This window comes from Ovis aries, chromosome 8 (assembly GCF_016772045.2).
Source record: "Ovis aries strain OAR_USU_Benz2616 breed Rambouillet chromosome 8, ARS-UI_Ramb_v3.0, whole genome shotgun sequence".
In the NCBI taxonomy this organism is placed as follows: domain Eukaryota; kingdom Metazoa; phylum Chordata; class Mammalia; order Artiodactyla; family Bovidae; genus Ovis; species Ovis aries.
Genome location: NC_056061.1, coordinates 29,853,004 through 29,869,491, shown reverse-complemented (window position 1 = coordinate 29,869,491; position 16,488 = coordinate 29,853,004). Strand labels below are relative to the sequence as shown.

General features: G+C 37.4%; 1 protein-coding gene across 2 annotated transcripts in view; it reads left to right on the top strand.

Annotated features, from left to right (window-relative positions):
* SOBP (sine oculis binding protein homolog) overlaps positions 1 to 16,488 on the top strand; it is a 167,311-nt gene that overhangs the window by 11,400 nt on the left and 139,423 nt on the right. For both annotated transcript variants that reach the window (XM_027972393.3, XM_015097362.4), the window contains exons 2-3: positions 2,438 to 2,576; positions 4,641 to 4,826. In XM_027972393.3, the coding sequence (XP_027828194.1) occupies positions 2,438 to 2,576; positions 4,641 to 4,826 (325 nt within the window). The remainder of the gene's footprint in view (positions 1 to 2,437; positions 2,577 to 4,640; positions 4,827 to 16,488) is intronic.

Genomic DNA, 16,488 nt, shown 5'->3' with positions numbered 1-16,488 from the left:
GAGCCTGGGTGCTTTGTTTCAGGTATAAACTATACATCCCAGTGTAATTCAGAAATGACAACTTCTAGGGAGAATGAGAAAAGATTCTTTGAGTCACAGAGTAGGTTAAAATATATAGTTTTTCTAACTCCATCTAGGGTGCTCAGGCTGTCTTGACTGATAAAGATGCCTTAAAAATTTTAGATGCCTTAAAAAAATTAAGGTCTGTCTAGTCAATGCTATGGTTTTTCCAGCGGTCACATATTGATGTGAGAGTTGGACTGTGAAGAAAGCGGAGCGCCGAATAATTGATACTTTTGAACTGTGGTGTTGGAGAAGACTCTGAGAGTCCCTTGGACTGCAAGGAGATCCAACCAGTCCATCCTAAAGGAGATCAGTCTTGGGTGTTCATTGGAAGGACTGATGTTGAAGCTGAAACTCCAATACTTTGGCCACCTCATGCGAAGAGCTGACTCATTGGAAAAGACCCTGATGCTGGGAGGGATTGGGGGTAGGAGGAGAAGGGGACGACAGAGGATGAGATGGCTGAATGGCATCACCAACTCGATGGACATGGGTTTGGGTGGACTCTGGGAGTTGGTGATGTACAGGGAGGCCTGGCGTGCTGCAGTTCATAGGGGACGACAGAGGATGAGATGGCTGAATGGCATCACCGACTCGATGGACATGGGTTTGGGTGGACTCTGGGAGTTGGTGATGGACAGGGAGGCCTGGCGTGCTGCAGTTCATAGGGTCCCAAAGAGTCTGACACGACTGAACTGAACTGAAAAAAATTCATTCAGCAAACATTTATTAAGCTCTTACTCTATGATATAGGATTCTTCCTTCTATTAATTTCCCCAGTTTTATTGAGATATAATTGACAGAAAACATTGTATAAGTTTAAAGTGTACAGTGTGTTGGTTTGATACATTTATGTTGTAAAATGACTACAACCACAGTATTAGCTACCACCTCTATCCTGTAACGTAGTTACCTTTTTTATAGTGAAAAGATGTAGAGTCAACTCTCTCAGCAACATTCAAGTGTATGATAGTGTTCTTAGCTATAATCACCGTAGTATACACCATTTTGTACTATACCCTTTGACCAGTCTCCTCATTTCTGCCACCCCTCAGCCCCGGGTAATCCCTTCTCTACTCTGTGTTTCTCAGATAGAGATACTTTAAGGCACACACAAGAATTAAGACCTAGCATTTGTTAAGTTCATTAAAAATAGTCACCTGGTAGTATAAGCTTTAAATTTGTTCAACTATTATTTACCCATTATTTCCACAGCTTGACATCTATACTAACAACAATAATAATACCTTACATTTATAGAGTTGTCCCTCCAAATCCACAGGGGATTGGTTTCAGGGCATCCCACCTCCACACTGGAATACCAGATTTCTTCAGTACTCAAGTCCCTTGTGTGAAATGGTGTAGCATTTTCATATAACCTATGCGCATCCCTACAATATACTTTAACTCATCTCTAGATTATTTATAATACCTAATATAATGTAAATGCTAGGTAAAGAGTTGTAAGTACAATATAAGTGCCATATAAATAGTTGCCTGCATGACAAAGTCAAGTTTTGCTTTTTGGAAATTTCTGAAAATTTTTTTCCTAAATATTTTCCACAGGAGTAACTTGAATCTGTGGATAAGGAACCTGCAGATACGGAAGGCTGATTATAGATTGATTTATAGTTCATAAAGTGTTTTCATGTGTTATCCAAAATCTGAGCTGACTAGTAACCTTAAAGTTATTTGGTGCTTTTACGTTATTTGTCAGAAGACAATCATAGTGACCTTTGATTTCATGGGGAAAGAATCTGTCACTAATGGAATTCGTAAAGGAAATTATGCTTTGCTGTTTAAAGACTACTGTTACAAAAGGTAAAATTAAAAAGGAAAACCCTTGTAGCCTATTCAGCTTCCTGGATGGTAGTGGTTGACAGTCGAGGAATTATTTCTTTGCTGAGATTGTGCTTTATCTGAGATCAGAGTTATGTTAAGAAACAACACCTGAGTTAGAAGGCAATTCTAATTTAAATTAATCTGAGCCACAAAATGCTCGATTGTTTTCAGTTTCAAAATCTCTTCTTAGCTGTTTTCATGCTTTTCAATATTTTCATATTAGTTCACGATACAGACTTTGCAGAAGGATATGCCAAAATATGACTTCCTATTCTTAAGCAAAACTGACAAATGCCTTTTTTCTTATTATCTTTAAATTGCAAATGTCTGAAGGCCTGTCATAATTGGATGCGTCATCCTGAGATTTAAATGCATGACAGTTTTCAAACGTGATTTGAAAAATGAACATGACTCTAAGGAAGGAAGGGCGAGGCTGGCAGAACACTGGGTGGTACTAATAGAATTCAATGTATGCATTCTTTTTCAAATAGTTACTGATTATATACGTAAGTAGCCTATGCTTTTCTTTCAGAACTTTGCAGAAAACACTATGAATGAACTCCTTGGCTGGTATGGCTATGATAAGGTTGAATTGAAAGACGGTGAAGATATTGAATTCAGGAGCTATCCTACAGATGGAGAGAGCCGGCAGCACATTTCTGTTCTCAAAGGTAATGACATTTAATGTCCCTTTGTTCACGCAAACAAGGATTAACTATCTCAACCTGCCAGAATTGAGTTGCTCTGGGACTCATTTTGTTGATTATGCCAATAGTTGATCTAAATGTACATCCCCAGGAGTGCTTTCCCATAAGCAGAATATAAGAGCACAACATAAAACAAAAACAGTCACAGCTTAATTTCTTTCCAGCAATGGGAGGGCTAGCTAGACAGTGCTCGGGATCCTAAGCACTGCAGTCCTGCTCACAAAGGTAGAGAAAGGGACAGCGTTTGCTAACTTCTACTTTCCTAAACCCTTTGATATATCAATTGTTAAGGACTGGTGCTTTCTGTTAAGTGAAATGTTAGGTTTAAAGTTTCAGACTGCAAGAGACAATCATGGTTAATTTGGTAATTTCTCTTCTTGCCCCCCAGTTTTAGGTGAGAATTCTAAAGGAGAGCCCTACTTCTATTTTCTGTTTGAAGTGTTCACCTTATCCCCACAGCCTTGGATAGGGTAAGAAGAAAAGTAAGAGAGTAGTAGATGATTGGATCCTATATTATTCTTTAGGAATTATCATCAAAGCCTGGCCAGAGAGTAGAAATTAGAGGCTTGGCAGAGTTGAATTAACACTGATTCTCCCGGTGGGTAGCAATGCCAGATACCCCATGAGGGAAGCCTAGAACCCTTGGTGGGTGTTGCTCTGCATACTGAATTGATTAACCTAAATATGGATTGAAGATTTGTTCATCAAAGAAAAGAAGAGGAATATGTGAATATCCATAAAGGAATATCCATTTGGGGAACTTGAATAAAATGTGGGCTAAATTAATTGTGTGATATCGTTGGCAATTTGATCTGTATTTTCATTGCATTCAAAATCTTTTGGCATACACTACCTGTTCATGCACTTTATTTCCAGTCTCTAAGATAGTGCTTTTCCTTCTTATATGCCAAGCAACGAAATGTAAATGAGCTGTCCTGCGGGCATGTGGAATTGAACGTACGTGACAAATCTTATGTTAAGCTTGCTATGAAATTGTACATATCATGTTACAGAGATAATAATTTCACTGTAAATGAAAAATGCAAGTCATGAGTTTTAGTCTATAAACTAATAGCTCATTTAATACTTGGTCTAGGTAATAATCTTTGTCTCTGGGGAACTTGGAGAGAATGCCATGATATGCTGCTGAAGGGAAAAAGTTGTTTTCCATGGTTGAGTGTTTTATTTTTTAATGGTTCATATGTGAGGATAAAATTCACAAAGTTCATATCATTAGAAGTTTTCTTTATGATCATTTTTGTTAATTTGTAAAAATTATTTTATTTATTTATTTTTGACTGTGCTGTATCTTCGTTGCTGTGTGGGGGCTTTTCTCAAGTTGCGGCCAATACATGGACTCAGTAGTCGTGGTTCCTGGGCTCTAGAGCACAGGCTCAGTAGTTGTGGTGCATGGGTTTAGCTGCTCCAAGGCATGTGGGACCTTCCTGGACCGTGGATCGAACCCATGTCTCCTGCATTGGCAGGTGAATTCTTTACCACTGAGTCACAAGGAAGCTCCATTTTTGTTAATTTTTAATGTCTATTAATGGGTTAATGAGTCTACCCTGTGAAATAACAGTTTGTGTTCTTTTTTCCTAATCATCAGCTTCTTTCTCATTGGTTCTTTATTACCACTCACCTTTATAATATATCAGGACCTGGTTACCATGGTAGGGGGCCACTTTTTAAGCTTCTCCTTTGGTAGCCAGAGAGCGATACCTGCCATATATCACTTTGTACATGGAAAAGGTTAATTGCCTCTCAATTTTCTGTGGGCTTTTACAGTGTGAAAATTCATCACTACGATACAGTAGAGATATTAGCTATCATGGTGGAGCAAATTATAAAGGAGCCCATAAGAAATTTATGGTAACACAGCTGAGAAAGGTTCAGGATTAAGTTCTGGTAAAGTGTTTCAAGATTGGCAAGAAAAAAAATTTTATTCCATAGCCATTTTACTTCAGCAAATGTGGTTGTAAGGAAAGTAAGTCTCTTCAACATATTGAATGATTTTTTTTTCTTTTACAGAAAATTCTTTGCCAAAACCCAAATTACCTGAGGACAGTGTTATTTCACCATACAATATAAGCACAGGCTATTCAGGGCTTGCCACAGGAAATGGACTCAGTGACTCACCTGCAGGGTCGAAGGATCATGGCAATGTGCCCATTATTGTACCTTTAATTCCGCCACCTTTCATAAAGCCGCCAGCAGGTAAGTCACTACTGGGGTTTCCAGTGATAATAATTTACAGAAAATTGTTTAAACTACCCTATGATGATTATTAAATGCTTAAGTTTATTTTGGAAAACACTGTTTTAGGGACATTGCAGCTAAGACATGTGAGTGTATGTATCATTTGAAGAACATTACTTTATTAAGCAAATACCCCCAATCTACTACTGCTTAGGCTGTCCACCTTCAGCTGACAATAAATATTCCTATCCCTGGCTACAAAAAAAGTTATTTTCCTTGTCTGAAATCTATTTAAAATAAAGAAGGATAAATTAATTAAAAAAAAAAGTTATATGCTGATCAGTTAACAAGAAAAAAAGGAACCATGGTTGAGCTCTTTGGTGTGGTGCAATGAGGACCACGTCTCCCTGGTGCGTTTCCCAAAGGAAGGGGCAATTTATAAAGCGTGTGTGGCAGGCTTGTTCCCAAGTGCGCCTTTCTTCTAAATCCACTTAAGAAACAACCCAGGTTACTCATCTCATACAGAGTTGTTTCTAATTCCTGGAAAGCTTTCTTTAAGAGCTTTTTGAAAAATGGAGATTCAAATTTTACTTGGATGAAAATGTAATCATCATGTAGTTCTTGTATATTTCCAGAAAATTAGATGGCAGTGTATTAAGCTAGATGGCAATAGGCTGAGCATGATGTTCTATTGCAGGTTAGGTTACAGTTATGTTCCACATGGAGAAAGAAGTTCAGTAATATTGTATCTGGCTTGTTGTAAAATGTTAGAATTTTGCTAGAATGCTTAATTGCTGTGCTGGTTATTTTTCTGTATGTTGAATTAAGCAATGATAAATAATGAATTTTGATAGCAGTACTTATCATAACTCACTAAAGATAACACTTGTATTATTATTATTTTTTGAGGTGAGAGAAGATAGGTGTTTGGTTATGTTTCCATAAATGGTGAATATGTTTGTAAGATATAAATTACTGGGCTTACATTATAGATATATTTATACCATCTTCTAAGTGTTACTAACATTCTCCTTCATGGTATGGGCATATTCTCTTACTTGACCTATTACATTTTAGCAGCAAAAGTGTCCTTTCATACTGAGGTCCTCACATATGTCATGAAAATCCATTTACATATCAAAATCACTTGTGATCATGTTTGTCTACCAAATACTAACATAATTTTTGTTTCATGTAATGTTTGTCTTCGTAATGCCACTGTTATTCTTTGGTTGATTGTTTTATGGTGCAGAGGGACCCAGATTTATCTCCTAAAGGGTCAAAGATATATTTTGCGTAGGACAACTGGAGAGAAAATTGACTACTCTTGTAAATGTAGGATTCTTTGTTTCGATGTATGTCCAATGGCTTCAGTGCGTGGTGATGTTGAGGATACCAGTAAAACAGCCTAAGTGAAAAGAACACGGGCTTCAGGCTCAGATAGATTGGGTTCAAATCTAGACTTTGTCATTTACTGGGTCTGTGAGTGTAGAGCAGCTATGTAATTTCCACATATATAAAATGGGGGTTGCAGTTTCACCACCTGAGATAGTTGTGGCCCTGAGATGAGAAAATATATGTAAAGCACCAGCATAGTGCTTGCCACATGGAAACCATGTGGTACATGCCATGCCTCTTTTTCTTTTTTTTTTTTTTTCAGACCTTATTCTGCCCTAGAGTTATCATGCACATAATTTGTGCATAAAAAGGTGTGCATCCAAATGCAAATTCCCCTCTAAGGTTTATTTGAGCAAAGCAAACAGCTCTAGAAATTAGCATAGCTGAGGCTAACATGAGTTTGGCATGCCAAAAAACCTGCCCTGGAGTTTCCTGCTGAGCCAGCCACGTGGAATTCAAGCACACAGCTCCTATTTAACTCTAATTCCACATCAGATCAGGAAATAAATATGCAAAGGATAGAGGCCAAAAATTGAGCCTTGGAAGTCTTAGATGTAAAAACTCTGAGGAATTAAAAGCCAGAGTAACTGAACACCAGTGGTTTTGTGCTGTCTTCCATGGAATTCTAGGACACTCATCTGTTGAAAACAGAATATAGGGGAGGACATGTTTAATTTTCTGTATCTGCTCTAAACCTTGACCCAGTCCTACTCCAGGGTTCCATATGACAAGACAAAGGTACACAAAGTTCTCTGCTTTCAAGGAGCTTACTCTATTATTCCCTAAGCAGAAACTTACAGGAGGGATGAATTTTGACTTATGTTATCTAGTGCAGGGGTCGGAAAGCTTTGTCAATGGCCAGATAGTATTTAAGGCTTTGGAGCTATCCTGTCCTGTCACAGCTACTGAACTCTGCTGCAGCAGCAGAAAATCAGCCATAGATAACCAGGCCATGAACAAATGGGCCTGGTTGTGTTCTAATAAAACTTTATTTACAAAAAGAGCAGCAAACAGGGTTTGGCTCAGGGAAAACAGCTTGCTGACCCTTGCGTTAGGGTAAGATTGGCAAAAGTCTCATGATAACAGGAAGGTGAATAGAGTTTCTAAGAGTCGAGCTATGAGCTTTGTTAAAGTGCTGTCTGTTACATCATAAGGAAGGGACAGTGACAGGTTAGGAAAACAGCAGGGTTTTCAGGGAATGTGGTGGTGAGCTCTGTCACATAATAGTCGTCCACCAGGGTCTGTTGAATAAATGAGTGGATGACATATTCAAATTCCTACTGCACATACATAAATAGTACAGGCTACTCTATTGTTCACTGAGAAAGTGCGAGGATCTTGTTTGAGTTGGTCTCAACCTTTTTGACCACAACCATAGCCTTTGTGACAGTGCTTTGAGTCCTTATCCATAGATAAGTGTAAAGTTCACCAGTTATCCAAAAACTCCTATCTAGTTAATCATTTCAGTTCTTCCTTTTGCTAAAACTTTTACCAGAGTTATTATTCAAGATAGGTTGAGGGACACTCACTGTCAATTTTCTCACCATATATAGGTTAATGTGGCATTTCTGAGGGAAACTAATCATACAATGGCTGAAAGAAAGCGGCCCCTTGATAATCAGGCCCTGAATAATTTAGAGTTGACTGTATCAAGCAAGTGTCTACCTCTCAGGATAGGGAAGATGAGCACTGTATGTGTACTCTGGATTCCTGGAATGAAAATAACTATTAGCGTTCAAATTATTCCTGTTATACTATAAACTAGCTATGTGAAAATGCTCACGATACCTTATGTTCATATTAAATCCTGTAGTTATGAAACTAATTCAAATTTATTATTTTATGTACTTTGATCTTAATAATAACCCCAAGAAATAGCATTTGAGATATCATTAAGTAAAGAACTGAAGCTCAGATAGTTAAGTGGCTTTCTCAAGGTCACATGGCTTCCAAGTACTTGAGTCTAGTACTAAAGTCTTCTGATTCCTAATCCAATATTCTTTTTAATATAAAGTTGCCATTTCAGCATATTTATATAGAATTTCCCTAGACTGTATCAGAATAGGAATACTTGTTAATATGCCACTTCAGATTCCTTTAATGACAGGGGATACAACTTGTTTCTGCAGAAGGTTATTTTTTTCAAGCCCACCTCTATTGGGAGACTTGATAAGTTCTCTAGCTCTAAGCATCTGTGGTTCTGTGAGCCTGGGTGACCTAGTAATAGTAGTAAAACCCCAGCTTGGTTTTAAAGTCTTGCCATCATGAGGCAAGTTGCTTCTGCTCCGAGGTACCAGAAGGCTACATCTGGTCAGGCACTAGTTCCAGAGAGTGTTTCATGTGCTCAGGCAGGCTCACCACTGGATCTCATCCACGTTTGGCAGCCAGTGGGCCCAGTGGAATTCTCGTGATCGGGAACACAGTGATACCACACTTGCTTGGATTTCCACTCTGCTTTTGCACAGCTGCAGACAGAAGTGTGGGGGTAGCTTATTTCTGGGCCTCGGGGACTGCTTTTCTGTTCCTGTACCACTTTTCTTCTGAGAAGGGGAACTCCTCATGTCTTGGTGATTACCACAAGCTTTGACCTCTCTTTGGCTGCATATTTCCATCCAATTTCAACCGATTTCCGAGGCTAAGCTGCCCTTCCCCCCTCGGAGACAGAATCTGGCCCTTGGTGTAGGGTTTGTGACATCACGGTCGTTGCTGTGGTAATAGACTTGTTATAAACACAGAATAATAGCTCTGCTTTTACTTTTTTTTCCCCCCTCCAAACAAACGAAGGGAATCACCATGATCCTTAAATAAAAATCACAAACTTTTCTGCAGTGGACAGAGTAAGGTTTTGCCATACAGAGTAGCCATTTAAAAAAACAGCTGTAAGAATATAGTTATAAGAATAATATTAGAAAATAATAGAAAGTATTGGCCAACTCTTTTTATGCAAACATTCCTTTATCCTTTAAGTTAGAATGAACATGAAAACCTCCTTCTTTGCTAATTTAAAAAACCAGAGTGTAAGCATAGTCTGAAGTGACAGAATATATATCAGCAAGAGTTTTGAAAGATAACTCAGGTTAATTACATTGTAACCTTGCTGTAAATCTTCTCATATTAGAGATTTTTAATATGGGTTCAACCCTTTGGGACTTCATTCAGAGAGGGTTGTACCACTAAAGGACTTTCGGCATGGATTATAAGAGCTGTACAATAGTGAGTCTCCATCAAAATACTTATGTCTGCTCTGCTCCCCTGCAAGTTTGACTACTGAAGCAAAGCCATTCAAAATGAATTTTAAATTCAGTAATTTTTTTTTACAAAGACCTTATATTGGTCTTTATTACTTTACATATGTAATAGCACTCTGTTCCATTGACCAGGTGGCTCAGATGGTAAAAAATATGCCTGCAGTGCAGGAGACCTGGGTTTGATCCCTGGGTTAGGAAGATCCCCTGGAGAGGGGAGTGGCTACTCCCTCCAGTATTCTTGCCTGGAGAATACCATGGACAGAGAATCCTGGCATACTATACAGTACATGGGGTCACAAAAAGTTGGACACAACTGAACAATTAACACTTTGACTTCCATTTCCATTGACTAGACATCAGGTCTCTGCAGTGGTTGGGCAAGGTTAGGTCTCCCCACCTTGCCTACTCCTCGTTAAAGTAACCAACTGGAACTTGAACCAGGATTTTTTATCTCTTACTCTTAGACTTGTCCCAAGAACAACATTTTGTTTCCAAGACTTAAAAATGTCAGTAAAACAATTAGTATGCTTTGTTTTGCTGAAGAGGTAGCAGAGACTTTGCTAGTGAAAGTTTCACTGAGCCTGACTGCAGAAAACACTGTATATCTAGGAAACAGCATTTTAGATCTGAGTCTTTTGACAGGTTTTTCTGGAGGCTTATAACTTGCCAGTTACAAGTCCAGAATCCCTCTAGATCTCTGAATACCTTAAAAATAAAATGAATGTGAAAAAAGGAGGGAATACACCTCTCTGGATGCATTTATATGGCAGTTTTGAATAACATGTCTTTTACCTTCAATGATAAGTGACCATATTCTTGTTCCAGTATGTTCCCATGTGTGAGGTGAGACATAGGGTCCATCCATATGGCACTTGCAGGTTTATGTGGGGGACTTGAGATTAAGCTCCTGAAACCAGTTTGATTTCCTTTGTGCAGAAGCGTCTTGCCTTTCTTGGAAAACAATGACCATTTCCTGTCTTCCAGGATGGTTTGCTTTCAGTGAGCTTTCCACATTTGTGTTCAGTCATAGTCATGGAAATGTATTTTTTCAGGCAAATCTTGAAATTCTTTAGGGGTTATAAGAACTGGGCTCTAAGGAACCATTAGCTTACCGGAGAATATGGAAACATTCACGTGATCTGCTAAGCTCTATGTATATAGCTGAGTAAGCCACAGTTAATAAGCATGTTACTTTCTGGCTCTTGTAATTCTTACATGGAGCTGTACTTGCAGGGAAGTGGGAATCAGAATGTGGTTTGCGTTATGATCATTATTTATTTTATCTGTTACTCAATATTCTTGGGGCTTGCATATGAATGCTGTATTCCAAATAGCCATTGAGAAAACAGGATTTAATAAAAATTGCCTTGCCATTTATTTATTTGTCCAAATTTTAAAATATGATTATTAAATAAAATTACCTACGGTTAATGGGATTTGGATGAGTTACTATTTATGTAGCAGATACATTTCTCATCAAAAAGAAGAGGTTTATTAAACCCTCAGATTTGGAGAGTTTTCCAAACCACTTAGGACAAGGACAGGAGGAATTATGGCAAATGGCAAGAGTACTAGTAGTTAATAAAAGTATTGATATAATCTCATCAAGCTAATATTTTCTGAGCACTTATTATGGGCCAGGCAATGTGCTAATAGATTATCTCATCTAATTTTCAGAACAACTCTGTGTGGATGCTATTATTAACTTTGTTTTACAGATGAGGAAACTGAGACCCAGAAAAGTTAAGCAACTTGTCTGAGGTCACACAGGTAATAAGTGGCCAAGCTGTTAGCTGAACTTAGGTGCAGTATCTCCTTAACTCATATTCATACCACTAGTCTATCGAAAACACAGTATCAGTCTTTTAGTCAATAATGTATTTACTGAATGTTCTTTATATTGTATGAGATAAGATAAATATATACAATATAAATACAAATTATATGTAATATATATATTATGAAACATTATATATATACACACACATACATATATACATGGTGGAGCTTCCCAGGTGGCACTAGTGATAAAGAACTTGCCTGCCAGTGCAGGAGACATAAGAGATAAAGGTTCGATCCCTGGGTTGTAAAGATGCCCTGGAGGAGGGCATGGCAACCCACTCAAGTATTCTTACCTGAAGAGTCCCCATGGACAGAAGAGTCTTGCGGGCTACAGTCCGTAGGGTCACAAGGAGTCAGACACAACTGAAGTGACTTAGCACACACACATGCACACGTACATGGTACAAATACATTTATCATCCCTGACCACCAAGCACTTAAAGTATACTTGATATATAATCAAAACATGATTCTACTTTGGTTTTGGGAAGTATAATTTAATTTCAGCAGCAGTGGGAGGGTACATGGTGGCAGTAGAAGGGCAGTTAAAGTGGAGTAGTAGGAAGTGTTACAGGCAGATTCTCGGGAGCTGTTGTGTTTGTACAAGGAGGAGTGGCATCTGAAACCCAATGTAGGCCAGAAGATAGTCACTGAAAATTCAAAGTGATAAAAAAGACACAAAATGAAGCTTTACAATGTTAACTACTATGACATGGGTCCTGTTTTATCTTTTTAAATGTAATCAAGGGGTCTTGAAAAGTTATTTCAAATTTCAACATGTTCAGTCATTCTTTTGTTGTTGTTCTACGAATTGATTGTTGACTGTGCTGGGTCTTCCTTGCTACACGCAGGCTTTCTCTAGTTGAGGTGAGTGGCGGCTACTCTTCATTGCCGTGCACAGAGGCTTCTCACTGAGGTGGCTTCTCTCGTGGAGCAGCAAGGCTTTGGGCATACAGGCTTTAGTAGACGCGGCTCTAGAGTGCTGTTCAGTCATTCTTAATGCCAAATAGGATGTGTAGTTTGAATGCTAGCATGATGTGGTGGAGAAACTGCCAGAGCAAGAACCAGGAGAGACCTGGATTGCTAACGCCAGCTCTGCCATTGATGGGTTGTATAACCTTGGATAAGCCACTTAGCGTCTCTGAGCCTCAGTTTCCTTGTCTGAAAAATGATGTAGTTAATTTAAGTACTCTGTAATTTCCCTATATTTTTAAAATCTTGGCTTTGTGACTTATATAGTGAATTGCCTAGATGATTTTATGATCTGAAAGGGTCCATTTTAACATGCCACAATATACGTTAATTAATTGAAGATATTTAAAGCCAGTTACGTATGTGTATAGTTACAGCAGCTGAAAGTCTGATGGAAGATTTATGCTATTTAGGGCAACTTTCAATGATTGTTAATTTTTACTTTGAAAGAGTCATAAATAAATGCAGAAAATGAACTTATGGTTACCAAGGGGGAAAGGTGGGAAGGAGGGATAAACTGGAAGACTGGGATTAATATATACACACTACTATATATAAAATAGATAACTAATAAGAACCTATGTATGGCACAGGGAACTCTGCTTAACGCTCTTTAATGACCTGTTTGGGAAAATAATCTAAAAAAGAGTGGATATATGTATAACTGATTGAACATGCTGTACAGAAGAAAATAACACAACATTGTATATCAACTATACTCCAATAAAAATTAATAAAAATAAAATAAAATCGAGAAAAAGTGCCAGAAAGTGTTAAATATGAGTAAATAAGAAGATTAATATCACTCATATGTTATTAAATCTAATCATTTTGATGTTATATATAAGTTTTGATCACTAGAAGTATTTTCCAAAATTTCTGACAAAGAGAAGTCACAGTATGTCAAATATAATTTACCAAAACAGGCACAAGAATTAATAGAAAACCTGAGTAATTCTACATTTCCTGAGTAGTAAGGAAATTAAATAATTAAATCATTTTACAAAGGACATTCTAGACCCAGATAGATTCAATGTTAAATTCTACCATTTAAGGAAAAAATAAAAACAAACTTAGAGAAACTCTCTTAGAAAAATAGAAATCATTTTATGATGCCAACATGACCTTGATCTTATCACATGACAAAGGCATTAAAAATCAAAATGATAATTTAATGTAATTAGTTTACATTAACATGGGAAAATTGTTTATCATAAACAATGATTCAAAAATCCTGAAGAAAATCATAGCAAATCAAAGTCAGTGATATAAACAGTAGGATAATGTGTCATGACTAAATAATTTTTTCTAGGAATGCAAGATTGATTTAAATTGTAAAAATAGTTAATATAATTAACTAATTGACAGAACAAAAAATAAAGCTCATAGAATATTCTCAAAAAATGCAGAAATTTAAAAGTTGATAAAAATTTAACACAATAATAAAAACTCTTATAAAAGTAGGAATAGAATGGAACTTCCATAATGTGACAAGCAATATCCACAAAAACCTACTGCTAACATCGTACATAATGGTGAAATATTGAAAGCTTTTCTCTTGAAGTCCAGAATCAGATAAAGATAACCAGTATCACCATTTCTATTTAATTTTGTACTAGAATTCATCAAAAATGTAAGAAAACAAGAAAAAGAAGCAAAAAATGTAAGATTTTAAAGGTAGAAATGCTATTTTGTTTAGAACCTCTCTCCCTCAACAGTGAATAGGTAAACTATTATAATGAATCAGTTCTGTTCAGTTCAGTCACTCAGTCGTGTCTGACTCTTTGTGACCCCATGAATTGCAGCATGCCAGGCCTCCCTGTCCATTACCAACTTCCTGAGTTCACTCAAACTCACGTTCATTGAGTCGGTGATGCCATCCAGCCATCTCATCCTCTGTTGTCCCCTTTTCCTCCTGCCCCTAATCCCTCCCAGCATCAGAGTCTTTTCCAATGAGTCAACTGTTTTCATGAGGTGGCCAAAGTACTGGAATTTCAGCTTTAGCATCATTCCTTCCAAAGAAATCCCAGGGCTGATCTCCTTCAGAATGGACTGGTTGGATCTCCTTGCAGTCCAAGGGACTCTCAAGAGTCTTCTCCAACACCACAGTTCAAAAGCATCAATTCTTCGGTGCTCAGCCTTCTTCACAGTCCAACTCTCACATCCATACATGACTACTGGAAAAACCATAGCCATGACTAGATGGACCTTAGTTGGCAAAGTAACATCTCTGCTTTTGAATATGGTATCTAGGTTGGTCATAACTTTTCTACCAAGGAGTAAGCGTCTTTTAATTTCATGGCTGCAATCACCATCTGCAGTGATTTTGGAGCCCCCCAAAATAAAGTCTGACACTGTTTCCACTGTTTCCCCATCTATTTCCCATGAAGTGATGGGACCAGATGCCATGATCTTCGTTTTCTGAATGTTGAGCTTTAAGCCAACTTTTTCACTCTCCTCTTTCACTTTCATCAAGAGGCTTTTTAGTTCCTCTTCACTTTCTGCCATAAGGGTGGTGTCATCTGCATATCTGAGGTTATTGATATTTCTCCTGGCAGTCTTGATTCCAGCTTATGTTTCTTCCAGCCCAGCGTTTCTCATGATGTACTCTGCATATAAATTAAATAAGCAGGGAGACAATATACAGTCTTGACATACACCTTTTCCTATTTGGAACCAGTCTGTTGTTCCATGTCCAGTTCTAACTGTTGCTTCCTGACCTGCATATAGCTTTCTCAAGAGGCAGGTCAGGTGGTCTGGTATTCCCATCTCTTGATTAGTGCTAAACAAATCAGTACCCCTAAATCCATTATATCTATATATTTTAGCCACACACACACACACACACACACACACACAAACCTTAACAATACCATTTAAAATAGCATCAAACCATCAAATACCAAGGGGGAAGAAAACCTCACGAAATGTGTGCAGGATTGCTACACAAAGAACTATAAACATATAAACTATAAACACAGAGAAAACCTAAATCAGTGAAGGGACACTCCATGTTTAAGAAGTGGAGACTAAATATTCTAAAAAGGCAGATTCTTCCTAAATTGATTGATATATTTAATTTAGTTCTGATAAAAATTTTATCATAAAATGTTGTAGAAAATAAAAAGCTATTTCTAAAATATGCATGGAGATGCAAAGGGGTATGAGTAACCAAAACTATCTTGAAGAATAAAAGCAAAATTAGAAGACTTATACTGTCAGATCTCAATATTTATTATGACTAGAATAATTATTAATTAATTAATATTATTAGTGTTAATTGTTGCTATTGTTATTCTTCTTTCAACCATATTTAAAATTATCCTTTAGAATTTATTGATCTATATTTGAGATATAAAAGAGGTAAGAGCACTTTTTGTTTCATGTCAGTTCTCTTTTGGTTTAATGTTTTATAGAACCTTTCCTTGCAATTATGAAATATATAAATTTTGTAAAAGTGCATAAAACATATATGCATTCTTTTACAAATAGTGATCCTTATGTACTCAAACCTTCTGTCCTCCATAGGGTAACTACTTTCGTGGTAATTATTCCTTTCCTTTCTTCTATAGTTGAAACAACTTAGTATGTCTCCCTAAGTAATATAGCTTATTTTTGCTTATTTTTGGGCTTTATGAAATTATGGTAGCCAGCTTCCAAAATGACCCCCAAATCATAGTCTCCTGGTGGTGTCTTCCTACATTGAATCAGGGATAGTCTGTGTGACCAACTTCTAAGGCTATCATAAAAGGTTATTGTAGTTTCTGCATAATTCTCTCACATTATTCATTCTGTGGGGAGCATGAAGAGACTTAAGCAGTCCTGTGAGGAGGACCCACATAGGCAGGAACTGAGGCCTCCTACCAGTAGCCAGCACTGACTTGCCAGCCCTGGGTCTGAACCACCTTAGAACCACAGGATCCCCCTGTCTAAGTCAAGTCTTCAGGTGACTGTAGCCCCCAAAGACATTTGATTGTAATCTCATGAGCAATCCTGAGTCAGAATTGCTCCAAATCACTCTCAAATACCTAATCCACAGAAACCATGAACAATAATAAATGATTTCTGTTGAATTTTTTAAAAAGACAAGAGATAATGATATAAAGATATACATATAAGCCATTGCAATAGAATCCAGAAAATAACCTAGATTGATTATTTATGACAAAAGTATTAGTCAGCTTGGGTTTCCATAATAAAATATCATAGGCTGCATTGCT